General features: G+C 50.5%; 1 protein-coding gene and 1 pseudogene across 3 annotated transcripts in view; one reads left to right on the top strand and one right to left on the bottom strand.

The window, feature by feature from the left end:
• Nucleotides 1-27,095, top strand: part of PRDM5 (PR/SET domain 5) — a 119,033-nt gene that overhangs the window by 64,513 nt on the left and 27,425 nt on the right. For all 3 annotated transcript variants that reach the window (XM_070414164.1, XM_070414161.1, XM_070414162.1), the window contains 6 exons: nucleotides 2,115-2,194; nucleotides 5,424-5,508; nucleotides 6,708-6,865; nucleotides 16,462-16,555; nucleotides 20,664-20,824; nucleotides 21,128-21,221. In XM_070414164.1, coding sequence (XP_070270265.1) covers nucleotides 2,115-2,194; nucleotides 5,424-5,508; nucleotides 6,708-6,865; nucleotides 16,462-16,555; nucleotides 20,664-20,824; nucleotides 21,128-21,221 — 672 coding nt within the window. The remainder of the gene's footprint in view (nucleotides 1-2,114; nucleotides 2,195-5,423; nucleotides 5,509-6,707; nucleotides 6,866-16,461; nucleotides 16,556-20,663; nucleotides 20,825-21,127; nucleotides 21,222-27,095) is intronic.
• On the bottom strand, nucleotides 13,562-13,661 carry LOC139011862 (U6 spliceosomal RNA; annotated as a pseudogene).

Raw genomic sequence — 27,095 nt, 5'->3', positions numbered from 1 at the left:
GTGAGCCCCCTCGGGTGTGAGCTGTGTGTGAGCCCCCTTGGGTGTGAGCTGCGTGTGAGCCCCCTTGGGTGTGAGCTGCATTGTGTGTGAGCCCCCTCGGGTGTGAGCTGTGTGTGAGCCCCCTCGGGTGTGAGCTGCATTGTGTGTGAGCCGCCTCGGGTGTGAGCTGTGTGTGAGCCCCCTCGAGTGTGAGCTGTGTGTGAGCCCCCTCGGGTGTGAGCTGCATTGTGTGTGAGCCCCCTCGGGTGTGAGCTGCATTGCATGTGAGCCTCCTCGGGTGTGAGCTGTGTGTGAGCCCCCTCGAGTGTGAGCTGTGTGTGAGCCCCCTCGGGTGTGAGCTGCATTGTGTGTGAACCTCCTCAGGTGTGAGCTGCATTGCATGTGAGCCTCCTCTGGTGTGAGCTGTGTGTGAGCTCCTTCAGGTGTGAGCTGCGTGGGAGCCCTGGTGGAGGAAGGACTGGCCTGGAAACAGAGCTTCCGGATGCCCATGCATCTGTGGCCCTTTAAGGTTGTTAATAGTCCCTAATTTAACTGTACGAGCCAGCTCAGCAAAAGTGTCTTTGGCGTAGAATATATAATACTAAAGTCAGTAAAATCTGACTGGAATACAGTTTTAACCTCTGTTAAAGTGCACAGCCCTTGAGTGTTTTTAAGATCCTATAATAGGATTTCCAAATGCCTAATCTCGTTATTATAAAATTTTAACATATTTAAGTTTTACATTTTGAGCAGAAGTTTCCATCCACAGGGCTGTGCTGTCCCTTTCCTGGAGGGCGTGCGTGGGTCTGAGGAGGCTGCGTTGTCTGCACTCCTTGCTCCTGGCTCTGCGTGGCCCGCCTTCATCGTCCGTGTCGAGCTGTCGGGTGTAACACGCTCTTCTCCTTTCCTCCGTCTCCGTCTGTGATGTGTTACAGCAAATCTTTCTTGTCATTTGTGAAGTGAGTCTGCAGTGTAAGTGAAAAGCCAGATGCTGAAACACCTCTGGGACCGTGCGTTCCCGCCGTCACCGGGCGTACGGTCTCCAGCCTGGGCTCCCCTAGCCCTGGCTCTGAGGCGGCTCGTCACTGGCCTTGGGCATTATAATCCTTCTCGTCTGGAAGCTCCTGGCGGTTTTGTAGGAAAGTGTTTATGAAGCGAAGTGTTTGTTTTGCTCTGCAGCAGGTCATGGAAAATGTGGGGCTTACTGTGCAGAGAGAGGTCGCCGTGCCCACCCTCCGCTGGGCCTGGCACCCCGTCTGTCTGGTTCTGAGCCTCTCTTGCTTCTTCCTTTCCTCCATGGCCGGCACAGACTTTTGGGGAAAGGATATTCCACCTTGAGAGCAGTGTCCACACAGGGCGGTGGGATCCTTTGCTGGGAAGGCTGGTATCCCAGGAGAGAGACAGTCTCCCCGCTGTTACACTGATGGCGACAGATGGTCCTTTTAGGGATATGAGTTGAAGATGCTGAGAAGAGAGAAGCTGAGTTGTTGTTTTTTTAATATATTTTTATTGATTTCAGAGAGGAAGGGAGAGGGAGGGAGAGAGAATAAAAACATTGATTGGCAGCCTCCAGCACGCCCCCCTACTGGGGATGGAGCCCACAACCCAGGCTTGTGCCCTTGACCAGAATTGAACCTGGGACTCGTTGGTCCTTAGGCTGACGCTCTATCCACTGAGCCAAACTGGCTAGGGTGGGCCCTGAATATTTTTGAAAATGGAATCTGAAAGTCAAATATCAGATTTGCCTGAAAACAGGAAAACTGAAGTAGTGTACAGGCTAGTGTTGGCTTGGTAGGAGCTGATGTCCTTGAACCTAGGGATGCTGGGAGAGTGGAGGGAACCTTCAGGGTCACCCAGGACAAAGCGGAGTGAAGGTGCCGACTCCCTTAGCCCCCTTCCCACCTTTCCCCTTCGCCCAGATCCTGTGGATGCTAACTGAGATTTTGTATTTATGGGCGATAGCATTTATCTCCATTCTCAGGTGAATAGTCATAAACTGTCCCCCGTTTTCTTCTGGGAGGAGCTAGGACTCCAGTTCTAGGAGGAAGATGAGAAGACGTGAAGAGGAAACACCGAGAAACTCTCCTTCCGACGCTCCTCATTTAGCTCTTGGTGGTGTTTTGTTTCTCTTTCAGGAGATCCTAAGAAAAAGCTCATCTGTTCCGTGTGCAATAAAAAGTGTTCCTCAGCGTCCAGCCTACAGGAGCACAGGAAGGTCAGTGGGATAAAGATGAGCGCCCATCGGAGCGTCCCATTTTTTTAGTCATGTATGGTGTCTGCCGTGTACATCTAGGTTGATTTTTTTTTAATATTGTCATTGATTTCAATACAAACATTGTAAAATGAAAGACCGGGATGTAGAAGAGTAACCTCGTCCAAAGAATATTCTGAGCTATTGTTCAGAATCAGTAGACGTAGTTCCTGAATATTTCCTTCTCCTACAAGCTTGATCCTGGCTGCTTGTTCAGGTCTTGGTAGATCTCGATCCTAGCTGGTGGGGGTGGAGAACAGCACCCACGTTGTCTCTAAGGATATTAATGTCACTGATGAGCTCGAGGTGGCATTTGCTTCGCGCCTCTGACTTAGCCCTTTTGAAGCCATAGGCAGCTTTGACCGATCCACATGGTTGGGGACATCTGATGTCTAGTAGAGGTTGGTTGCAGTATTTCACATTGCCAGTAGGTGGTGCTTTAAGACGATGCCCAATTACATTTTCGTCCAGTGCAGTGGTTCTCAACCTGTGGGTCGCGACCCCTTTGGGGGTCGAACAACCCTTTCACAGGGGTCGCCTAAGACCATCCTGCATATCAGATATTTACATGACGATTCATAACAGTAGCAACATGACAGTTATGAAGTAGCAACGAAAATAATGTTATGGTTGGGTCACAACATGAGGAACTGTATTTAAAGGGCCAGAAGGTTGCAAACCACTGGTAGTGTAATAGCCTACATTACTGTATACTATCCTATATTCCAATAAGATATACTCTGATCCTTATTTAAAAAAATATATATTTTTATTGATTTCAAAGAAGAAGGGAGAGGGAAAGAGAGAGAGAAACATCAATAATGAGAAAGAATTATTCGTGCCCTGACCAGGAATCGAACCATGACCTCCTGGTTCTTAGGTCAACACTCAACCGCTGAGCCATGGCAGCCGGGCTGTGATCCTTCTTGAAAATTACTTAGTTTGGGATTGAAATTAGTGTTATTCCCCCCCCCCCCCCCATATCAATGGACATTTATGTACCTTACTTAACGTTAGGCATAAATAAATAGAATTACTTATCATTTTCACTTTAAATCTGGTTCTTTTATTAAACCTTTTTAGGAGTTTTGAAAATAGCTTTGGCCTGAATTTTCCACTATAAAGGAGATATTTAATGCAAAATTGCTTTCATGCACAGTAAATGCTTTCTATTTTATAATTTGGGTAATATCAGTTCAATTCAACCTTTAAAAGTGTTTCATGATTCAGGAGCCACGAGAGTTAGAAGTATACAAATATGATTATTATTCTGCAGTATTTTAAGTTTCCATGTTATAAATGCATTAATCACTTTTATGTTGTAGATTCTAGTAAAGGTTTAGCATTAAAAATGAAAATAAATACGATTTCATTTATGTGTGGCTGAGAAGGCATCTCATCTTTCTTAGAGCATTTTGCCATTATAAAGGGCATTATTCATGTGTTACAGGAACATAGTTTAAGAATATGGACCTGTACTTACTTTCTTTAAGTAAACAGTGCTTGCTGTACCCTTGCTCCTGTGGGTGGGCCTCGGATGGTGGGAGAGACTGCCTTCCAGATGTCCCAGGCAGGGTCTCTGCACCACGTGGTCCTGGCCGTGGGGGTGCTGTGCGACCCGCCCTGCTTTCCGAGGGCCCTGGAGCTCTCTGACCCCGCCCACCTCCTGACCAGATTAGATGCCCTGCATCCAGGGGCGCAAGTCAGAGGAGTGGGACGGCATCGTCTGCTTCTACTTGTTTCTCTTCCTTTTCCCTGCTTTTCCCAACTGCCTGGGCCGACTCACCAAGAGTCAGCTCTGACCAAAGCGAAGGTGGCTGTCAGCCTCCGACTTGCCATTCGTCGGGCTCAGAATGTAGGCAAAGACTGCAGCCCTGGGTGCTGTGTCCCCACTTGCTCCCTCTTTTTAGGGCCACTTAGATCAAGGGGGCCTTTTGCCAGGAGACAACGGCCTTCCCCTCATTACTCACCACGCACTGCCATCCATGTTCCCCTCATTACTCACCATGCACTGCCATCCGTGTTCCCCTCATTGCTCACCACGCACCGCCATCCCTGTTCCCCTCATTGCTCACTATCCACTGCCATCCGTGTTCCCCTCATTGCTCACTATCCACTGCCATCCGTGTTCCCCTCACTACTCACCACGCACTGCCATCCGTGTTCCCCTCATTGCTCACCACGCACTGCCATCCGTGTTCCCCTCATTGCTCACCACGCACTGCCATCCGTGTTCCCCTCATTGCTCACCACACACTGCCATCCTTGTTCCCCTCATTGCTCACCACGCACTGCCATCCGTGTTCCCCTCATTGCTCACTATGCACTGCCATCTGTGCCTGGTCAGGACTTTGCCGTGACCTTCCTCTCTGTCAGGGCCCAGCGGCTTTGCTATCATAACACACTGTGTGATGCTTTACAGAAAGGCTAGCTTTACTATGCACTAGGTAGGTCCGCAGTGTTACATAGTTAAACAGTGTGCAATCTTATTTTCTTTTAACTAGAGGCCCAATGCACAAAACTCAGGCCTGGGGCCTCTGCTCCTTCTGCCACGGCTTCACCCGCCGCAGCTTTGTCCAGAAGGAGGGATATCTGGAAGGGCACCTGGTCTAATTAGCATATTATGCTTTTATCATTATAGATGACATGGGTTTACTAATTAACTTAGGCTCATTGCAATCTTCTATATAATAAAAGCCTAAGTGACCGTTACGGCGGAACGACCAGAACGACCGGTAGCTATGATGCGCACTGACCACGGGGAAGGGGGGAGGGGGGCAAGCAGACACTCCACTCAGGAGCTGCCCCCTGGTAGTCAGTGTGCTTCCACAGGGGAAACCCCTGCTCGGCCGGAAGCTGGGCTCATGGCTGGCGAGCGCAGCAGCGGTGGTGGGAGCCTCTCCTGCCTCCACGGCAGCACTAAGGAGCAGTGAGCAGGCAGGTGGTAAGGAGGGAGGGGTCCAGGACTGTGAGTGGGCGCAGGCAGGGCTGAGGGACACCCCACCCCACAGTACATGAATTTTTTGCACTGGGCCTCTAGTTTTAATATACATAGGATAGAATGAGCAGATTAGGGCTGAATTATAATACATAGTTTGGGTTATTGCCGTAGCAACTTCCGCATGTTTATACTTTTATTTGAGCTCTATAAAATGTATGTGGCTTTGACAGTTGTCGATTTAACCTTTTGCAGATCCATGAGATATTTGATTGTCAAGAATGTATGAAGAAATTCATTTCGGCGAATCAGCTAAAGCGTCATATGATCACCCACTCAGGTAAAATACGTATTTTTAACTTTCTGTTGAAATCACTACGGATGTTGGCCTTGTCTCTCAGGAGCGCTGAGAGAGGTCAGCAGGAGGCCTGGCTGTTGGTTGTGGCGCAGCCATTCCCTAGCCGTGCGGTTTTGAACAAGTTACTTAACTTCGCTGGACCTCAGCCTGTCTATGGAGCCAGGGTGGCTGGTCTCAGTGATTCCGAAGGTCTTCCAAGCCCCCCTTTTTTGTTCCTCAGTCCTGCTTGAGCCTCAGGCTCTGTATTCTTCGTCTGTGACATGGGGCACTGGTTCGGATGCTTCACAGCTGCCGGAAAGGGAAAGGAGCTGGTTTCTGTCCGTAGCCTGTGGAGGGCCTGACCGGGGGACCGAGGCCGCGGCTGCAGCCCCTGCATCTCGAGATGCGTTTCCCGTCTCACTGAGGTCCCGGTAAACGGTAGTGAGACGCTCAGACATCCACTTTGAAGATGATAGTTTTTAAAGCCGTAGTTTCAGTGCAAGCACGTTTGCATCAGAAAGGGGTCTGTGATACAGATTTTTAAAAAGCCAGCTCTGAGGACGATTTGTGCTTTGTGAGGTCTCTTTCTGGAGTTCAGGAAGTCGGTAACGTGAGGCCATGAAGGTCAAAGTGTCGCTGAATGTCCACTTTGTTAGGAGATAGAGACAGATGTTTTGTCAAATGAACCTGAGAGGTCGGGAACGGGTGCCCCTCAGAAGGGCTTTGTGAGAAACAAACAGCATCTCTGCCTCGTTGTCAGCATGAGGAGTGTGAGCACAGGGGTTCCAGGGCTGCCTCCGGGCGTGGTGTCTCCCGGGCCGGGCTCCCGGCCAAGCAGGAGAAGGGTCTGTCCTTTAAGTCCTCATGTCCATCATGGCCAGGCCACGCCTGGTGCCAGAGTGTGACCCTGATGGAAACTCGCACCTACTGGCGGGTTTTCCTCTTGGAAGTGGGATTTCTTTGTTGGACTTTAATTGTCTTTATATCTAAGCTCTTCGCACCATCAGTTTACGAAGCGGGTCTCTACGATCCAGCTCCGCTTCCTGGCGAGCAGGCCCGTCAGCACCGGTGGCCGGCGGTGGGGGCCCTGCCGGCGCTTCCATCACTTTTCAGTGTCGTTCCGTGAGGAGTCCCGGGAGGGGAGGCTGTTTTCCCTCCTTCGCTTCACGTCGATCTGAGGGGTCTGCACTCCCTCTCCGCAGAGAAACGGCCCTATCGCTGCGAGATTTGCAACAAATCCTTCAAGCGGCTGGACCAGGTGGGCGCCCACAAGGTGATCCACAGCGAGGACAAGCCCTACAAGTGCAAGCGCTGCGGGAAGGGCTTCGCCCACCGGAACGTGTACAAGAACCACAAGAAGGTAACGCTGCTACGGCCCCTGTCTTCCCGATGCGCTGCCCTGATTTCCGGTCGTTTCTCCTTGAAGCCGTTTCTGTATGTCGGGGGCCGGCCGTCCCTGGAACAGCTGGAGGAGGCTGTGCTGTGGCTGAGCCCTCACTCGGGCCGTGGCCTGGGGACCCCGTTTCTATCTCCCACCCTCTGAGACCGCTCTCCGCACACGCAGAGGGTCCTCCGTCCTCTCTTCTGAACGGCACTAACCATGCAGGCTTCCTCCTCCTCCTCTTCCTCCTCCTCCCTCTGAGGCTGGACACGCTGCTCACGTTCCCTTCCACATTCCCTCCCTTGTGGCACGGGTTCAGTCTGCGCACAGGTCTGCTTCCAGGCTCTCCACACACCCGGGTCCCTCCCAGGGCCTGGCCGGAGCTCTGGCTAGTCCCCTCCTGTCTTCTCTGTGTCAGCCCCAACAGTGACCTCTGCCGCCAACTCTCTCCTGACGAATCCCGGCAGATTTGCTTCTTGAATCCAAGCTTCAGACCCGCACTTAGGGCCACTTGCTCGACCCATAACTGGGCATCTCTCTGACCCGATGCATTTCACATGTCCCGGGAGGACCTTTTCCTGCCTTTTGCCCCCATAACCTCTCTCTTGGAGTTTCCTGGTTTTGTTCACAACAAAAGCATAGAATGACCCCTGCGCCTTCCTTTAATTTTAGCCCCTTTTTGGAATGAGAAGGAAGTTCTTTTTTTAAAAAAATATATTTTTATTGATTTTTTACAAAGAGGAAGGGAGGGGGATAGAGAGTTAGAAACATCGATGAGAGAGAAACATCAATCAGCTGCCTCCTGCACATTTCCTACTGGGGATGTGCCCACAACCCAGGTACATGCCCTTGAGCAGAATCGAACCTGGGACCCTTCAGTCCGCAGGCCGACGCTCTATCCCCTGAGCCAAACTGGTCAGGGCAAGGAGGCAGTTCTTAAAGCTTCTCTCCTCCGCCTAATCCCACCCCTTCTCAGTCAGACGCTGTGTTGCCATCCTGGTGACTGCTTGGCATCACGGTCATGCCCACCAAGGAGGCTTCTCATCTCCCCACCTCCCACTGCCGTCCCTGCTGCCAGGTGAGCGTCCCCGAGCTCACCGATCCGCCCCTCTGGGCTCTCGTGTTGTTAGCAGATCCCAGAGCCGGGTGAGTCAGAGCACACACCTCCTCCCTCCCCTGCCCCCCTCCCACCCCGTCATTTTGACCTCAGCAGCTTCCTGTCCTCACTCTGCCCACCACACCTGGAACAGCTGACGTTGGTCCTCATCGGTGTGACCTCTAACCCCCCTTCCCTTCCTCCTCCCAATAGGACTTGCTTCAAGCTGTCGTCCCTCCGTTTTCTCTGTTGATTTTTGTTTGCGTTTCCTACACTTTCCGCAAGTTCTTGTTTCGGAATGTTCAGTTTTATCTTACCAACCTTGTGTATATAATAGGTAATGTTTGCATTGAATTTAGAAAATTTGTCCAAAGAGACTCAACATCTCAGAAATGTCTGTTAACATGTATTTGTGGTGTAGTAAATATTTGCTTGTTGATTTTGGTTGATGGAAGCGTGCTGTTAAGGGTCATGTATATACTATCTTTTAAAACAATTCATTACTTTTTCCCCACTTGCAATTTTCCATTGGATTTATACAGTTGACCTTGAACAATGTGGAGGTTAGGGGCGCTGACCGCCCCCCCCCATAGTTGAAACTCTTGTATAACTTTTAACCCCCCCCCCCCCAAAAAAAAACTTCAATGCTGAGAGCCCACTGTTGACAGGAAGCCTGACAGATCACATAAACAGTCGGTTAACACTTTGTATGTTATATGCATTGTACACTGAATTATTTCCATAAAGTGAGACAATGAAATGCATAGACATGAAAAGAAAAAGTTAAGAAAATCATAAGGAAAAAAAGTACATTTACAGTATTTACTGAAAAAACAAAACAAAATAAAAGAAACAAACCCGCCTGTAAGTGGACCCACACCGTCCAAACCCTGTTGTTCAAGGACCAGCTGTAGTTATTCCAGCGTTTGTTGGGACTTTCCAAAGACATCTCTATTGACATCATCTGCAAAGTCAGGGTTTCAGGTTCCGTGTTCGTCCACCAAGAAATAGAAAGAGGCCGCCTTACCAGGAGGGAGCAGGTTTGATTGATGGCGTCTCGGGTGGCCGCTGTTGGTTTCTCGAGCCGTGTGCTGAGCGCGGCCTTCTGCCTCTGGAATCGCGTGACGGGAACACGCCCCTGGCCCGCTTCCTGCTCGGCCGCTGGAACTCTCGCGTTCTCTCTTTGATGAAACTGATCTGCCCGCATTTATGAGCTTTTCACAGTTTGGCTGCTATTATGTGCCGAGTGGGATTTGGCCCGTGCTCTCGGCACCATCTCTCATACTTGGGGCCATAAATCATATGGAAGTAATAATGATGTCTTGGGAAGGACAGCAACTGCGAGGCCTGCAGTGTCCAAAGCGGACGCCCCCTCGAGCCTTCGCTGCGGAACAACTCGCGCTCGCTGTGTCTGGTCCTAGTGCGTGTTTGCCTTGGTTTCGGGAAACTGTCCCCAATGGTCTCCAAGCGTCATGTGAAAAAAGCGAATCAATCTTTTCTTCTCTCGTGAGTCCCAAGTGGCCAGATAGTTAAGAAATGGAAAAATAAGGATTTGTCAGGCAAGCAGGAAAAACCGTTAGAGTCGGACTGACGGGCTTCATTTGGCATGACCGACGGTGGTTATTTTAAAGCAATGGACGCTTTTGGTTGGTTTTTGATTATGTAACCTATGCGTTTTTATTATTTATTTGGGGTTAGTTATTGTAACCTTTAGGTTTGCTTGAAAAGGGAAGGGACTCTTTCCTTGTGGGTATGACAGTAGGCAGTGACATTTTGAAGGAGTGAATTTTGTCTCTGAAATGGAGCAGCTCTCTGTATCCTCTTGCCGGTAATGTGGGTCAGCATTAGTCTCCCTTCTCCCTGGTCCTTTCGGTCATTGTTGGACCGGATTCATAGCTGTCGTTTAGGATGAAGCTAAAGTAAAGACGGTTTGTCTACATCCAGGTATACTTAGATCCTGTAAATCACAATTGGGCAGGCAGTTCAGAACCACAGACACAGACACCGCTCAGTTAGTCTTCACCCCCGACCTTATTCACTATCAAACTTATTGCAAAGCAGAACTGGGGAGGGTGAGCCTCCTCCTCCAGGCAGGACGCCTGGCTGGCAGGACCCGCTGAGATCCGGGGGCTGGCAGTCCTCGTGTGATGGTGGCAGCGTGCACAGAGGACTTGTCCTGATGACGCCACACACAAGCTGCTGGGGACAGAGCTGTGTCTAGGCTAATAAAGACCCTTTTCCTAACCTTCCAGGGGTGAACTCTACTGGCCTGCTGGGACCTGTAGTCACACCTCTCGGAATAATTCCATGGGGCCTCCTGCGATGACTCATCCAGTGAATTCCAAACTCTGGGCCACGGCCACTTCATGGGTCTTGGAGTCAGTCCAAGGAGCCACGGGGCAGCCATTAAAAATAGCACAGACAGTGTAGGAATGAGGGTCATTTAATGGAATACTGTGTGTCTGTGTCTGTGTCCACGTGTGTGTACGTGTTGGATTTGTTATAGAAAGTATGTCTTTGGTCAAACAGTTCATGTTCATTAAATATGAACCTAATCGCTGCAGATGAGACTTTGCTCAGGTGAAATGTAGTAGCTCTGAAAGGAAAGGACAGGTCTCTCTAAATAGGTTATGGATTAGGCTCTAAAAGCATAAGGTACGTTTTGCACAGTAACAAAAAACATCCTTGACAATCTCTTCGGAAGGGGAAGGGGCCACGTTGGAGACCACATGTCAGTCCCAATCGCTGCATCGCGGCCACTTGACTCCACCTTTGCGTGGGTTTCTCCTCCTGCATCTGCTGCAGGGGGCGCAGCGGGCGTTCCTGTAGGGGTCTGATCAGGCTGTACCTGCACTCACACCATCTGCCTTTGTAGGCTAGCAGATGATGGGCTGCCGTGTGCTGCCTGCACAGTGTAGGGGGTCGGGTGGGGGTGGGCAGACACAGTTGCTGCTTCCCTATATTCACAGAGCTTCATCGTGGAAGAGAGAATACACTTGTTAGGATGGGGCAGCTGATCCATGGCAGACACGGTAGAGGCAGACTTTTTAAAAAATATAATTTTATTGATTTCAGAGAGGAAGGGAGAGAGAGATAGAAACATCAATGATGAGAGAGAATCATGGATCAGCTGCCTCCTGCACACCCCCTACTGGAGATTGAGTCCACAACCCGGGCAGGTGCCCTGACTGGGAATCGAACCGTAACCTCCTGGTTCATAGGTCAACGCTCAACCACTGAGCCACGCTGGCTGGCTGTAGAGGCAGGTTTTTAAGTTAATGCCAGTGTAGTGAGCCGGAGGCAGTGCTGTTAGAACAGCGGTTCTCAACCTGTGGGTCGCAACCCCTTTGGGGGTCGAACGACCCTTTCACAGGGGTCGCCTAAGACCATCGGAAAACACATCTATAATTACATATTGTTTTTGTGATTAATCACTATGCTTTAATTATGCTCAATTTGTAACAATGAAAATACATCCTGCATATCAGATATTTACATGACGATTCATAACAGTAGCAACATTACAGTGATGAAGTAGCAACAAAAATAATGTTATGGTTGGGGGTCACCACAACAGGAGGAACTGTATTGAAGGGTCGCGGCATTAGGAAGGTTGAGAACCACTGTGTTAGAAGCATCTTGGTTAGAAGCCTGAGGGAGCATCTCTGAGCAGCGTGGGGGGGCACGCGCCCTGAGCGGGAACCTAATCGCGGCCTCCCAGGAAGACTGTTCGACAGTTATGGCTGTCCCTTCTGCTAACAGGTGCCCTTTGCCCACCTCAGTGCCCTTACGGCTGCGGGATTTAGAGCTGGCTCCCTGGGTTATGGCTTTGTGCTAATGGACTTGTGTCTTGTAAGCAGTGCAAGGGCTGGGCTTGGCCACAGGGGTGGTAATTCTGTAGGAACATCGCTAACTTTTCATAATCCTAATTCTCTGTGTGGAGCTAGCTGCCTTGTTCCTGTGTTGAGCACAGCTAAACAGATTGTTTTTCTATCTCTCCAGTTGCATTCGTTTTTGTGAGACGGAAGTCGAAGAAGGAAGCCAGTTATAAAGCCAACAGTAAAAACGTAATGCACAGGCCTTGTTAACAGCCAGATAACGCACGTTGTATGCGGCTTTCCGTTTATTCTGTGACCTGATGGGACCGTAACGTGCTTCTGATATGCAGACATGAGTCTTTAATGACAAAGCTCTCTCTTTTAAAAAGAGACTGGTTCTAACACACATATTCCTGGAGTATTTTCTCCACGTTTATTTTCTCTCTGTGCTTTCTCTGAATTTCACGAAAGTTCTCTTGCTTTGCTGTATGACCCTGAGAAGACCATCTCCGCAGATGCTGGTTCTGTGGAGCCGTGGCTGTGACTGAGAGCAGGTTATCATGTCAACTGCCAGTGGCCCGATGAAACCTGTATTCTGTGCTCATGAAATTAATATTTGGTCTGTGCGGCTAGAAGTGTGCTGATTTGGAAATTATGATATAAAAGTTATGCTGCACTTGATGACATTGTATTAGGTGTGATGAATAGTGTGACATGTTTTCTCGTGTTTCCACATCTGCACTGGCATCAGACGTGGCGCATCCAGGGTCTATTTCATCGGCTGGTGCGGGGACCAGTTCGCTGTTATAGCGGCAGATGGTGGTGCCATCAGTGACTTGGCATTTGAACGGATGGGCTATAGCTCAAGGATGATGCGATTGAGGTCGGTGAAAAGTTCATCTCCCTTCAGAGATGAAAACTGGAAGGCTAAGTCACTTCACAAAAGCTGAGTTTCACCGGGTGCTTGTGAAATCTTCTCGGGGCCCTCGCCGGTGGATAGAGCGTCGGCCTGCGGACCAAAGGGCCCCTGGTTCGATTCCGGTCAAGGGCACGTACCTGGGCTGCGGGTTCCCCGACCCTGGTGGGGGCTCATGCAGGAGGCAACCAGTCATATGTCTCTCACATCGATGTTTCTCTGTGTCTTTACCTCTCTCTTCCACTCTCCCTAAAAACCAATGGAAAAATATCCTCGGGTGAGGATTAGCAACAAAAAGAAATAAATAAACAAAAAGAAAATAAATTCATCTTGGGGACGGAAGTCGTCTGACCACTCGTGGCAGCATTGTCCCTCCACCGTCCTCAGCGCAGGTGCTCTCCAGGGTCCTCTGAGCACTGTGCGGCTTAAACGCTGAGACGTCCACACCGAACGCCATTGCGCCCAGGTGGCGGTGGCGGGTCTGTGACAAAGGTGTTTGTTCACCTGGCTCTGTGGACAGACTGCTGCTCAAATACGCTGCTGACTTCCAGCTGGTATCTCGCTGTGGTCGCTGTGGTTTGCTTAATCTGGTTGCAAAGCACTTTACTGTCCCATGTTCTCTCATACTCAGCCGCCTGCGTCATATCCACAGTGTCTTGCCTTGGATTTGGAGAAAGAGGAAGCATGACGTAGGGTGGGATGTAATATTTCTGGAAGGCTGGAGCAACCCTAGGTTTCAGACCGTCTTGCCTTGCATTTTGAAATTTAATTCTTTCTCTCCTGTCAATATCTGGGTTCTGACATGACTAGAAAGCCTTCCCCCACTCAAAATTCATATGTACATATTTACGATAGAAGGCTTCATGGGTCGGCATGTCATCCGTGCACAGGGGCCATGCTAATCTTCTCTCTCTTTTTTAAAAATATATTTTTATTGATTTCAGAGAGAGGAAGGGAGAGGAAGAGAGATAGAAACATCAATGATGAGAGAGAATCACTGTTCGGCTGCCTCGTGCACACCTGACACTGGGATCAAGCCCACAACCCGGGCCTGTGTCCACAGGTCGACGCTCAACCACGGAGCCATGCCAGCTGGGCTAATTTTCTCTGCATCGTTCCAATCTCTATATATAAAACCCTAAGTGACCGGAATGACCAGAACGACTGGTCGTTATGACGTGCACTGTGGGGAGTGGGGCCAGCCAGCCAACCTCCTGCGGCCCCTCCCTCCAGCCGGCTCCATCCCCGATCGGCCCTCCTCATCCCGATCAGGGGTGGGGCCAATCAGCCAACCTCCTGCGGCCCCTCTCCCCAGCCCCTCCTCATCCCGATCAGGGGTGGGGCCAATCGGCCAACCTCCTGCGGCCCCTCTCCCCAGCCGACTGGGCCCCCATCGGCCCCTGTCTGGGCGGGACCAGCCAGACCCCACCCATGCACGAATTCATGCACCGGGCCTCTAGTTTTAGTATATGTGCTGCTGAAGTGAGCACCAAAATTATATTAAAATTCACTGTATTTTCTTCTAGTATGTTTAGGGTTTTGTTCCAAACTTAAAAAAGAAAAACCCACCTAAATTGAAATGAAATTTATCTTATTGTAAGGGGTGTGACCTAAACCGAACTTATTTTTTTCCTGAATGTCTAAAGAGTTGCCTAAAAACCATTTACTAAACATGTTACAGTCTTCCTATCGATTTGAAATGCCATATTTTCCAATACGAAATGATCATGTATTTTTGTAATAGAAGAAACCTATTCTTTTTTCTATTTTATTTATCTATTTCCACCTATCATTTTAGATTTGTTTTTTATTTGTTTGGTTAATCCTCATTCTAAGGTATTTTTTCCATTGATATTTTGTTGTTGTTAACCCTCACCTGAATATATTTTTCTATTGATTTTTAGAGAGAGTGGAAGAGAGAGGGAAAGACAGAGTGAAACATCCATGTGAGAGGAACATGTCAATTGGTTGCCTCCTGCACGAGCCCTGATCAAGGCCCGGGCCAGGGAGGAGCCTGCAACAGAGGTATGTGCCCTTGGCCAGAATCGAACCTGGGGCCTTCAGTCCACAGGCCGATGCTCTATCCACTGAGCCAAACAGTCTGGGGCTTTTCCATTGATTTTTGACTGGAAATTGAACCCATGACCCTTCTGTGTGTGGGCTGACACGATAACCACTGAGCCACCAGCCAGGGCCATTTTAAATTTCTGTGGCTTAAATAGCACATTCGAATATCTGTAGCTTATCCTGATTTTTAAAGCATTTGTTCTTCTCATCCTTTCTCTATATTTTTCACAACCGAAAACAGGCATGCTCACACCTTTCTCAGCAACACTATGTTTATCCTATATAATAAAAGGGTAATATGCAAATTGACCCTAATGGCGGAACAACCAGAACGACCGCTGGACCAGTCACTGTGAGGCGCACTGACCACCTCTTGGTCCTTTTCTCCGACCAGTAGGCTCTGATCGCCTGATGGCAAATGGGGAACCGGGGATGGGTGGCAGGGAACGCGGGCGATGCCAGACCAAGGCCCCCACCCCGTCGGTCGCCCCCCACACAGAGGGCGACCCGCCGCGGGGGTGGGGCTGGCTAGTGGGCGGGAACAGCCAATCTCTCGGTCCCTTCCCCTGGCTATCAGGCACCAGCAGGGGGTGGGGCCAGCTGCAGGCAGCCGGGGAAGATGGCCTTGATCGCAGGCCAGGCCTAGAGACCATACCTGCGCCTCACCTCTAGTAGGGTTATAATGTCCATCAGACTAAGGAAATGTGTCAATCACCATGTTGTGAATGGTGACTTTCCTTTAAAGTATTCCCTTCATCTTTATCCCACATGCATCATAAAAATCCATCAGTTACGTGATTTGTTTATTGTAATAAGGGCACAGTGTGATTTGTGACGTGTTGGTGGTACCTTGCCACTCGTGGTGGAACCGGGTTTTAGCCACTGATTTGTGCCAGATGGACGATGCTCATGTAGGATGGAAGGCAGGGGCTCTGTTTTTGAGTTTTAGATCTAGCAGGCGGTTTGCGGTTCTTGTTTATCAGTATATTTTGTTTAATGATGCTCATTGCGTCTGTGCGGTTGGACAGTTAGCAGGTGACTGAGACTGTTGGAGCCGTGGTCTTCTCATCTGTCCTTGGGGACAATAGAGCATTATTCGCCGAGTTGCTGCTAGAATTAAGTGAACTAACTCATGGAAGGTGGTTCGCATCTGACACAAAATAAACATTTAACGCATCTACCGAGGGTTAATTACAACGAGTGACTGTCCTGGGTTAATGGGGGGGGCATCGCCCAGGACTGAACGTCCCCTGGAGGTGGTCACTGACGTGGGCAGGGGGTGGAAACCGTCGCCCAGTCCCTTTCTGATGAGGCACCGGCCCCGCAGTTAAAGCCCTCGGTGGTCAAGGTGCTTCAGTCGCAGAGAAACGACACCTTTGTCGGACGAGAGCCCGAGAAACCCCTGCTGCATGCTGGGGAGTGTTTGTGGTCATGGGCACCGTTTCCTGGACCACGTATGAACATGTATGAAACGTCTATCCGGTGCGAGAATGTGAAAGGACACTTGTGTGTCCCATGTGCACAGCATGTTGATGTGAGTGGTTTGGAGTCAACGGCCGTCAGAAGCAGGTTATTGGCTGCATCCCCTTCTCTCCTCTTTCTCACCTGGACCCGGAGCTCCCTTTCCTGCGAGGATGTGTGGGCTCCACGTCCTCCTGACTCAGTTTCTCCTCCACAGACCCACTCCGAGGAGAGGCCGTTCCAGTGCGAGGAATGCAAGGCCCTATTCCGGACCCCATTTTCCCTGCACAGACACCTGCTCATCCACAACAGTAAGTGCGTCGGGCGGGCAGGGCCCCGGGATGACCTTGCACTTGTCTCCCCGCTGCCCGTCCCACCCCCGGCCCCAAGGAGCTGTCTGCTGTGCACACAGGACAGTAATCGCCTCTCATCTTCCCTCGTCCTTGTTTGTTGTCCCAGAGGAAGATCAGCCATCTTAGGAGAGATTTTATTTCATGTCACTCGCACCATCATTTAGTTTGTATGGAACGCATAGCCTGTGTCCTGAAAGGTGGCTTTGAAATTTGTTCTAAAGCAGACAGTTTGGTCCCTTTTAAATGTAAGGATGTACATTCTTGGCTGCCGAAGTGTTTTGTAGTTTGATGCAAGTTGCAGTGGCAGGGGCTTACATACCCGCAAATCTCACCGAGGTGTGGCCCCTCCCAGTGAAACATACATGAAGGACTAAGGAAGGCAGGCTGGGGCGGGGCGGGTGATTTCAGGAGCTCACAGGCCTTTGCTGATGGGGAAGGTCAGAGTCACATCGAACGTGACCTCTGAGTTGAGGAACTGAGAGGATGGGGCGCAGAGAGGGCAGCACGGACTCGGCTCGCTGTGCGGGGAGCGGCTCGCAGTTCGGGGAGCGGCTCGCAGTTCGGGGAGCAGCCAGCTCTGCGTCCGCTCTTCCCCGCTCAGCACGCTGCCCCCCACGTCGCCCTTCCTGGGCAGGGGTGCAGGGGTGCGGTTTACCTTTGTTTATCAGACACACCCACCCCACGGAAGTCTGCCTAGCGTCGCACCAAGAGCCATGTTGAGGGGACCCCGGAATACACAGCCACATCGCGAGGCCATCACTATGCTGTAGAGGAGAAAGCGCAACCGCCCAGCTGAAGGGCAAAGCGGGGGCGCCGTCCAGGTGTTAGTGACCACGGCACCTGACACGGAAGGGAAAACGGTGTAACGAGTCACAGTTGCTTTTCTTGCTTCTAATTGGAGTTGTTTACTCAGTAGATCATCCTCCACAGATGAAGTTTCCACTGCTAATTGCATTTTTAATATTTCTGAGGGAAGCGAAGTCGTTGCTCATCCTTGACAGCTGATTGCCCAGATAAGATAGTATCTTGGAAGAAATTTTCTCTGGTCCATGGGAGTATCGAAAAAAATCAGAATGATAAAGATGTTAAGGCTTTTCTGAAAGCTGAGCGTGACGATGGTAATGAAAGGCATCTTTTCCCATAGGAAGCATGGGCTGTACCCACAGGCCCTGAGGCCCCCTTGCTGCTCTGGGGAAGTTCTTAGCAGACTCTCCGCTCTCCTTCTAACGCGCAGCTGGAAGTTTCATAAGCCTCGCGTGTCACGGAACAGCAGGCACTTCCATCCCGTCTCCCTGTCGTTGGGTTGGGAAGGATCACTGTTTTAGAACAAGGATTGACACATGGGAGCCTTGCAACCGTGGCCTCAGACTCAGGAAATTTTTCTTTGGCTAGATGAAGTTTTATTTGTTTTATTATTTTTTAAAATATATATTTTCTATTGATTTCAGAGAGGAAGGGAGAGAGAGATAGAAACATCATTGATGAGAGAGAATCGTGGATCGGTTGCCTCCTGCACGCCCCCCACACGGGGGGATGGAGGCCACAACCCAGGCATGTGCCCTGACCGGGAATTGAACTGTGACCTCCTGGTCGTCCCTCACCCACTGAGCCACGCCGGCCGGGCCGAAGTCTTATTTTTAACAGCAGCAAGGAATTTTCGGGAGAAGGAATCCAATACTTTTGACTTCATCCTGTTGGTTCTGATCAATCTGAGGCAGAGGATTGAGGCCACCGAGGCTGGGCCGTGCCTGTGTGTTTAATATAATGTTGATCGGCACGTTGATCAGGGGGTTTATGAAGCTGCATCACGACATGTGGTTAGAAAGGTCGACTCTGGAATTGGGCGAGGAAGCGAGTGATTTAAGGAGGATGGGAAACTGGGTGGTACAAACGGAGGACAAAACACCAGACCACATCTTACACAACAGGAGGCTTAAAACCTGTTTAACTTCATCACTTGGAGGTGGTAATTAGACACTGACATGCGCTCACGGTACGAGGAGAACTTGCCATAATTATTTTGGAAGTTATTGCCATTTTCTAATATTCTGAAAGCTGAAAGGCAGGCTCCTAGCTAGCTTCTCGGTTTTAAAATGGGGGGCGGGGGGGAGGAAATTGGATAAATTGAAGGCAAAGAAATCTGGTAAAATGAAATAAAATCTCATACCAGAATTTTAAAATTCTGATACACGTTAAAGCCAAGAAACCCGGAATGAAAACACGAGGAGAAAGGTGCTGAGTGGTGAGGTACTGTTCAGGGTCGCGCATTTTGCGTCTCTTGACAGTTTAATGAAAATGCTTGGCTGTGCGCAATCTTGGAGGATTTGGTTTTTAATTTCTTGCAGTGCCTGACTAAGATCTGGTGTAATTAACATTCGTGACCTTGTGCCAACTCATCCTTCACTTTGCTCTCACTGGTTCTATATTTCACACAAAAGAAATGTTCAGATCTAGCTAAAGAGATACGCAGAGACAAACTGGGTCGCCACGGCACCCCCCACGACACAATCGCACTGAGCAACTGCAGGCGAAGCCCTCAGAACCCACCCGGTCCTGCGATTCCTGCGATTCCTGGCCCCCACGTGACTTTGTCTCAAACACCAGATCTCAACAGGCCTCTGAGAGACGAAACAGCCGCTTTCTGATGGAAAACACAAGGGCGGGGGTGGCTTGCCTTCTCCCCCTTTCTCCTTCCCTTTGTCCTTCGATGTGCTGGGAAGGAGCCCGAGGACCCCACAGGCCTCATGGGACGCTGGCTGTGATGGAGGCGTAGGGGGCTGGGCCAAGGCATCTCTCACTGAGACTAGAAGGTTGCGTGTGTCGTTTGCCCCAGTGAACGTGTGAATCTGTGCTAATGTCATTGTTCTCTAAAGGGGAGGGAACATGCATTCCGGTGCTAGTCCGTCTCGCACGCCTAGGGCCGTGGGCTACGTGCACTGATGACTTCCCGCGGGACACGCTGTCTTCTGATTGTGCGCATTCCCCGCTTAGAGTGTTGGGAAGGGGCACCGAGAGCCCGACATGCCAGGAAGAGCTGAGAGGTGGCGTTCCGTGAACTTTAGAAAGTGCCGAGCGCTCCCTAAGCTGCTTCCCCTGCAGCCGAGGCCACGAATGAAGGCAGGCACCTGAGGCTCCAGGGCAGTGGTTCTCAACCTTCCTAATGCTACGACCCTTTAATACTGTTCCTCATACTGTGGTGACCCCCAATTTCATTGTTACAAATTGAACATCATTAAAGCATAGTGATTAATTACAAAAACAATATGTAATTATATGTGTTTTCCGATGGTCTTAGGCGACCCGTGTGAAAGGGTCGTTTGACCCCCAAAGGGGTCGCCACCCACAGGTTGAGAACTGCTGCTCTAGGGTATAAGCCGGGAGTTGCCACTCTAGGCTCCCCTGTCCCCCCAAACTGTCTGAGAGCCTGGGCAGAACCCCTCTCCCAGCAGCTTCACGCCCACTAAGGACCACTGTGGGGCTCCCGTCCACATACCTGAGACCAAGTCCCAGAGACCGTGCTGAGGCGGGTGGGGGGATGGAGGCCCCCGTCCCGGGATGAGACGGGTGCTCCCACCCCTCTGTCTCCCTCAGGCCCTTCGCCCCCCAGCTGGCTGCCAGTGACCAGGCCTGCCTGTGCCCCAGCCCTGGAAGGCCGTGTGGACCGTTGTGCGATTGAGGGGAGAAATGAGGGGTCTCCAACGCACCTCCTCTCCTTGACAGAGGCCTCTTGTCCCCACAAGACTCTACTTAGCTCAAACCCCAGCCCCTACCCTGGAAACTTACTTTTAAAACAAGTTGATGGACCCTGAGGAAATGAATTCAATGCCCACATTTTCCCGGTGCAGAGGCTGAGAGTATGCGAAGGTACAGGGCTTCCCTGGCCGCACAGAGATTCTGCAAATGCAGAACCCAACTTGTTGGGACCCACTCCCCTTTATGGGTGGGATACGCGGTCAGAGCCGTAAAGCCAACCTGCGGGGGGTCAAGACCAGCAGGTGTGTGAGGGCCGCTGGCGGGACCTGCGGGGGCACCTCATTCTCCTCTCCTGTGACCTCCTATTTCCAAGGTGAGAGGACCTTCAAGTGCCATCACTGTGACGCGACCTTCAAGAGGAAGGACACCTTGAACGTGCACGTGCAGGTGGTGCATGAGCGGCACAAGAAGTACCGCTGCGAGCTGTGCAACAAGGCCTTCGTCACGCCCTCCGTGCTGCGGAGCCACAAGAAGGTCAGAGCCCGCGCGGCTCCGCTTCCCGGCCTCGCGTGGGGCAGCCTTACAGGCGGGGTGGCCGAGGGGCCTGGACGGTAACCCGCAGGGCTATTTTCAAGTTCCCACGGATGCGTGGATCTGAGGGGGTTTGGAAGCAGTGGGGATGCGCGTGACAATGGTTTAAAGTCTCGTTGTGAGACTGAATCACTTTAGTGAAACGTAAGCCAGGAGGAAAGGGTTTGCCCTTCGTCATCATTACCTGCTTCTCTGGATTTACCCTCAACTCTTTGGCCTCCCCGCCGCCCCCCGCCGCCCCTGTAGACACACACGGGAGAGAAGGAGAAGACCTGCCCGTACTGCGGCCAGAAGTTCGCCAGCAGCGGGACGCTCCGTGTGCACATCCGCAGCCACACAGGTGAGCGGGCAGCTGAGGTCCCACGGGGGTAGGGGAAGGCACGGGGGTGGGGGTGGGGCGGCAGGGGAGTCTGGGACCAGGGCGTCCTAATACTGCAAAACATCTCCAGACGGAGAGTCCATCTCGCCTGTTTTCTCCCTTAACGTTTTATAAAATCCGATTTCTGATTCTAGAAAAATTTTGAATAAGTTGCCTTTCTCAAACTAAGTTAACCGTCTAGCGTGGAAGTAATCCGCTCGCTGTCTGTGATGTGACTGATGTAATGTACACACCGTCGAGGGGACAGAAGAGGGAGCAGATCACTCCCTGTGGAGGCCGGGGGCCTCCTCTTAATCCTTTTGTCAACCTCAGGAAGTGGCATTTCCCAAAGGCCCTGTCCTGTGGGGCCTCACACCCGCTCCCCGACGCTTCCCATCCGTCCCGTTCAAATCCATAGGTGCGACGGCACTGTGGTCTGACTCGCACACAGACCACTAGGGAGACGCGGGCTCCCTGAGCCGCAGCTCTTCCCGTGCTCACGTCAGCACCGACCTCATCCGGCGAGTCTGCGGTCCAGCACGTGGCAGCAGACCCAGGTCTCCTCCATTCCGAGTGTGCCTTGATTCCTCTAATTCCAACTCCCCCCCTCGCCTTCCTTTCCTTCCTTCTTTTCTTCCTTCCTTCCTCTTTAAATGACAGGCTCACTGCTTTTATATGAAAAAGCAAATGTTCACCAAATACGACGTCTGAATGGCCGTAGTCGTGGTCACTTGGTGTCGAGGACAAGCTGCTCCACGGGAGAAGCGGCCGGTTCTGCCCCTCGAGGCCGCGCCTTCTCGCTGAGCCTCCCGCGTGGGTCCCTGTGCGTCCCGGGTCACAGGGGTGCCCACTCCCACTTTATCCAGAGAGCAGTAGAGGCGGGTTCGTTCCGCGTGACGAGGTTGACCCTGTGGAACTGGCATAGCCACGAGCAGCGGGTAGCTAGCAGCCGGGGAGCGGTTCTGGCCCCCTGCTGGGGGTCTCATCCAGCAGCGACCAGGAGTCCCCCGCTGTCCATCACGTGGACGTCGCTCCCGGTTACCACGTGGCACTTTGTTCATCGGTTCACCTCCACGCTCGGGCTGCAACGGCCGGGCAGGCGGGGCAGGTTCTACTCAGTTGATGGAGGGAGGAAGCTCCTCGGACAGGACCCAGGACCTTTCTCAGCCGAGCGGCAGGTTCCCCAGGCCACGCTCACTTCCTGTCACAGAACCTGAGGCTCAGACAGCAAATGCCCCAGCCAGTCCAGGGAATATGGTAATGACCTACCTAGTCAAGGAGGTAGAATCCAAGTGTGGTCTCTTCCACCCAGCTGTTATAATGAGCACAAGAAGCATGGCTGGTGTGGCTCAGTGGTTGAGTGTTGACCTATGAACCAGGAGGTTATGGTTCGATTCCAGGTTGGGGCACATGCTGGGGTTACAGGCTTGATCCCCAGTGGAGGGCGTGCAGGAGGCAGCCAAGCAATGATTCTCATCATTGATGTTTCTATCTCTTTCTCCCTCTTCCTTCCTCTCTGAAATCAATAAATATTTATAAAAAATATATAACACAAGAATTACAAAATGCTCTAAGTTCTCCAGTATAAAAGGTGAGGAATGAAATTCTAAAGGTCTTAACATTACTTCAGTAGTTTGAAAGTTTTATGCTTTAGAGCCAAATGGAAGGCACTCTAAAATTTTTATTTTCACATTCCCATGTTCATTTACTCCTGAGCCACCTTTATAGTGCCAATAACCTGCAGAGAACATGATGGTTAAATGCAGTTTCACCAGATTGCTTTTTTTTTAAAAAAGGGTTTTATTTTTTAGAACAAGTTTAGGTTCACAGTAAAATGAAGGGAAGGTACAGAGAGTTGCTCATCTACCTCCTCCCCCGACACAGCCCCCCACCATCCACATCCCCAGCCGGAGGGGCGTGTCTGTTACAATCCATGAACCTGTGCTGACACATTATAAACCCCCAGAGCCCGCCATCTACCTTAAGGCTCCCTCTTGCTGTTGGACATCCTGTGGGTTCGGGCAAATGATCACGACATGTGCCCGTGATTGGAATTTTACACCGAGTAGTTTCACTGCCCTGAAACCCTTTCATTCTCCAACTCTCACTCCGGCAACCGCCAAGTCCCCACAGTTTCCCCTGAATGTTACCCAGCGGATGGGTTGCTTTATTGGGCCCAGGAAATGGCTATCAACTGATGGCCTTTCCGCGAGGCGATGGACCCTGAGCGCTCTTCGCCGTGTGCTGAGGTGCTTCTGCAGGTCACGCGGTCTTTTCTGTCTCCTCATGGTGCTGAAAGAGCCGGTTTCATTTTGCTGTTACAGTATTCAAACCGTCCATCGGCATTTTGAAAAGCGGATTCTCTCTCGTACCCTCAGCCCGGTTTTATGAAGGGGAGATATGGCCGCGGCCTCGGGCTCCTCCTTCCATTTGCTGGTGTCGTGCGTCACTTCCTGTCTCATATGTGGGTGTGGTGTGTGTCTACTTCATGTTCACTTTCTCTGAACCGCTCTTACTCTTCTGGCTCAGACTAGCGGCCATTCTCTAAGACGGTGATAACTTAGCTATTGAGTTACTACCTGTCTGTCCCTTCTGGGAGGAATCTTAGTATTTTTTCTCTGTTTAAAGGAAACCTTTTGAAAAATGCCTCTGGTTCTTTACATTTTGATGGACTCTATCCTTTACTGCCTCCGCTAACCAACCAGTTGGATCAGCTGTACCCTTGTCACACCTCTTCTCTGTCCCTCCGCCCCATTCCCAATCCCATCCTTCGGTACCGCTGGGGCGAAATCTGAAAAAACTTTGGTTTTTCCATTAACTTTGAAAATGTTATTTTTCATAAACTTTGTATCTACCTTCTAAAGTCCACTCATTCTTCATAATTAGGTGATTTGAATAAGGGCATGTCCAGCAAGTGCGCACAAGGCGTTTGCTTTTATACATCATTAAACTATAGTATTCTTTCTTAAAAAATATTTTTATTGCTTTTTAGAGGAAGGGACAGGAGAGAGAGAAAAAAACATTGATGCAAGAACGCAGCATCGATTGGCGCCCATACACATCCCTCCTCTGGGATCTAGCCCGCAACCTGGGCATGTGTCCTGACCGGGAATTGAACTGCGACCCTTTAGTGGACAGAATGATGACCAACCAACTGGGCCACCCTGGCCAGGGAAAAATATAATATTATTGACTTTGAGAATAGAAAGGAAATTTCAGGAAGTTTCTAGTTCAAGCCTCTTAGTTGAATTCACGCCCATCAAAATCCGGTGATTTGCGCGTTACAGAACCGTGTGTGGTTCCTCCAGAACTGAACGAAGGCAAATGACAATTTGGTTTTCCAGTGTCACCTGGCTGGTGTTTTATCCCTTGTTCTCTAACAATACCCCCTAACCTCCCGTTGCCCCTGACTTACTATGGGTTACGTACATGCCTCCCACAATGTGTGATGATATCATCTGGGCCATCAGCCAGTTGAGGATACTCATCTGCACTTGGACCCGTAGGGGTGTGGCGTGTTACTTATGGTCTAACTGAGCACTTAACTCCACTCTGGAGCGACTTTCCCACCACAAAACCAACTTCCATGAGACCTTATTACTCGGTGCTGGTTCATATGAGAGCTGCGTCTGTGCCCGGCAGGCAGCTGTCATTCATCACCGGCCTCCCGGGCTGGAGTGCCGGCAGTGGCACCCCGAGGGCAGCAGGAATAGCGGCTCTGCCTCCTGACCGTCCACTGCTTCTCAGGTCTGCTGGAACTGGGGTGATTCCGCAAGGAATCTGTGGACTGTGACAGGGATTCCAAACGTCGTTCATAAATTATGAGAGAAATTCTAGGAACTGCTTTTGGGCCAGAAGGTTAATTACCTGCCTGCAGCTCCCCGATCTGCGTGTTCGTAGACGCCGGCTGTGGGCCTTCTGTTCCGGGCTGGCTGCATGCTGCTGCTGGAACCGAGTCATAAATCACTGTCCCAGCAAACATTTAATGTTTCAGTAAATACCTGTGATCCGCTTAGAAATAAAGGTTCAGTATAATTTGCTTCTACTTGGATTTCAGCCACTACTTGTCAGTCTTCTCGAATGTTTTTACTAAAGGAATCCATTCATTTTTAGAGTATTTGTTCACAGGTTTAAAAACACTAGCAATAAATAATCCTATAAAATAAAAGGCTAATACGCAAATTGTCCCCATGGGCACGAACTGTGACCTCCTGAGCCACACCGGCCTGGCTATTTTGTATATTTTTTAATCTTCTAAGTTGCTCATGGCCATTACTGCTCAATCTGTTGCATTCAGTGTGTTTACTGGCATGATATAAGATTTGATCTTCTGAGCCATCTGACCGAGTGGTCAAGTTCATTTCTTAAATCCGTGGCCTAATTTAAGAGTGTCAAGATACCTCATTTAAGAATACCAGGATTTGCAAGGTTTTTCTTTATTAATTTCACGTTACCTAAACAACAGTCTTTAGAAAGGATTTGTGTCCAGATGTTGGACAGTGAGGCGGTTTTGTAGCCATCGATGGATAGTCAGTATTCGGGGGCTTTAGGGTCCTTGTATGTGAACACACACGCTAACCTTCACTCCCTCCACAAACTTCAGATGCTGTTTTAATATCAGTATGTTGCTCTATGGTGAGAACCAGAGTTCTTCTCATGTCTTTAATTAACATTCCATTGCATAAAATAATGGTAGCGGTTAATAAACTATTATTCTAATAGCATGCATTAGACTAGAATCGAGTTTCCCCCTATTGCCTTTAGCCATATTTGCATGGTTGTTGTCATAATGCAGTTTCTTTGTTAAAGACTCCTGGTGGGTGACTTGCTTGGGGGCTGGGCTAGACCCTGGTAAGGGGTTCCATGTGCATCTGAATGTCCCCTGTGGAGGGCAGAGCCCAGTTTCCTGGAGCCCTTCCCTGACATTTCCCACCTTTCCTCGCCCTTTCACACCTAGAATATCTTTAAGCTCCTCCCACCTCAGGCATGCCAGCAGTGAGAATTGGGAGGCACTAGCCCAGTACGATAAGATAATCCAAAGATGGAGACTTACCCAGAGTGTGCTCAGATGATCTTACACCGGCCCCGGAACTGCATCCCTTCTGTCCTTGTGCCTTTCCTGATGACCTGAGCCCGGTCCTTCTCCCGCCCCCTCAGAGGCTTTCTCACACCTGCCTCTGTCTGTATCTGAGACAATCATCTGTGTTTTCTTTAACTTCTCCATGCCCTTCTCCTCACACGAGTGATATTGAAGGGACGGCGATTGTGCGAATGTACTCGCAACCCCATTCCCAAGGCCCTGGACAAGGACAGATACCTGTTTAACAAATGAGTGAGGCCACTTCATGGAGCCCCCGCTTTGAGGCATCTTTTAAAATCAACCTCCATTCAGCCCTGTACAGTGGGCATCATGTTCCTCTGTGTTCCTGGATGTGTTTGAAGAAAACACAGAGGATGGTAATGTTACTGGGTGTCCGAGCACAATGTGAGCAAAGAGGCAGATACAAAGAATTCGCCTGCTTTTCTTAGCCCAGTCACGCACACGTCATACGCACGTCAGTGTCCTGTGTGCGGCTGTGCCCATTAGCTGACTGCCGGTAGCTGCCCCTGTGTGTGCTGTGTGTGCGGTATTGGCCAGGGCCGCGTTCCGCTCCGTGTGGAAGGTGCGTACCTGTCTCCTGTGATGGCGGGCCTGCTTGAGACATACACACATTCCTTCCCCCCCACCCCCGGCACCCCTGCTCCCTGTGAACTCTGAGGACTCAGTGCCTCCCTTGCTGGACAGAAAGATCTGGTTCATGTCAACTGTCATGTCAAGAAGCAGAGTTTCCGTCAATCACTTTAGAAAGTCCCGCC

The sequence above is a fragment of the Myotis yumanensis genome, unplaced genomic scaffold, assembly GCF_028538775.1.
Source record: "Myotis yumanensis isolate MYYU_CA2020_CCGP unplaced genomic scaffold, mMyoYum1.0.hap1 SCAF_5, whole genome shotgun sequence".
Classification (NCBI taxonomy): domain Eukaryota; kingdom Metazoa; phylum Chordata; class Mammalia; order Chiroptera; family Vespertilionidae; genus Myotis; species Myotis yumanensis.
Note: the sequence above shows the minus strand (reverse complement) of the source record. Positions and strands in the feature narration are given on the sequence as shown.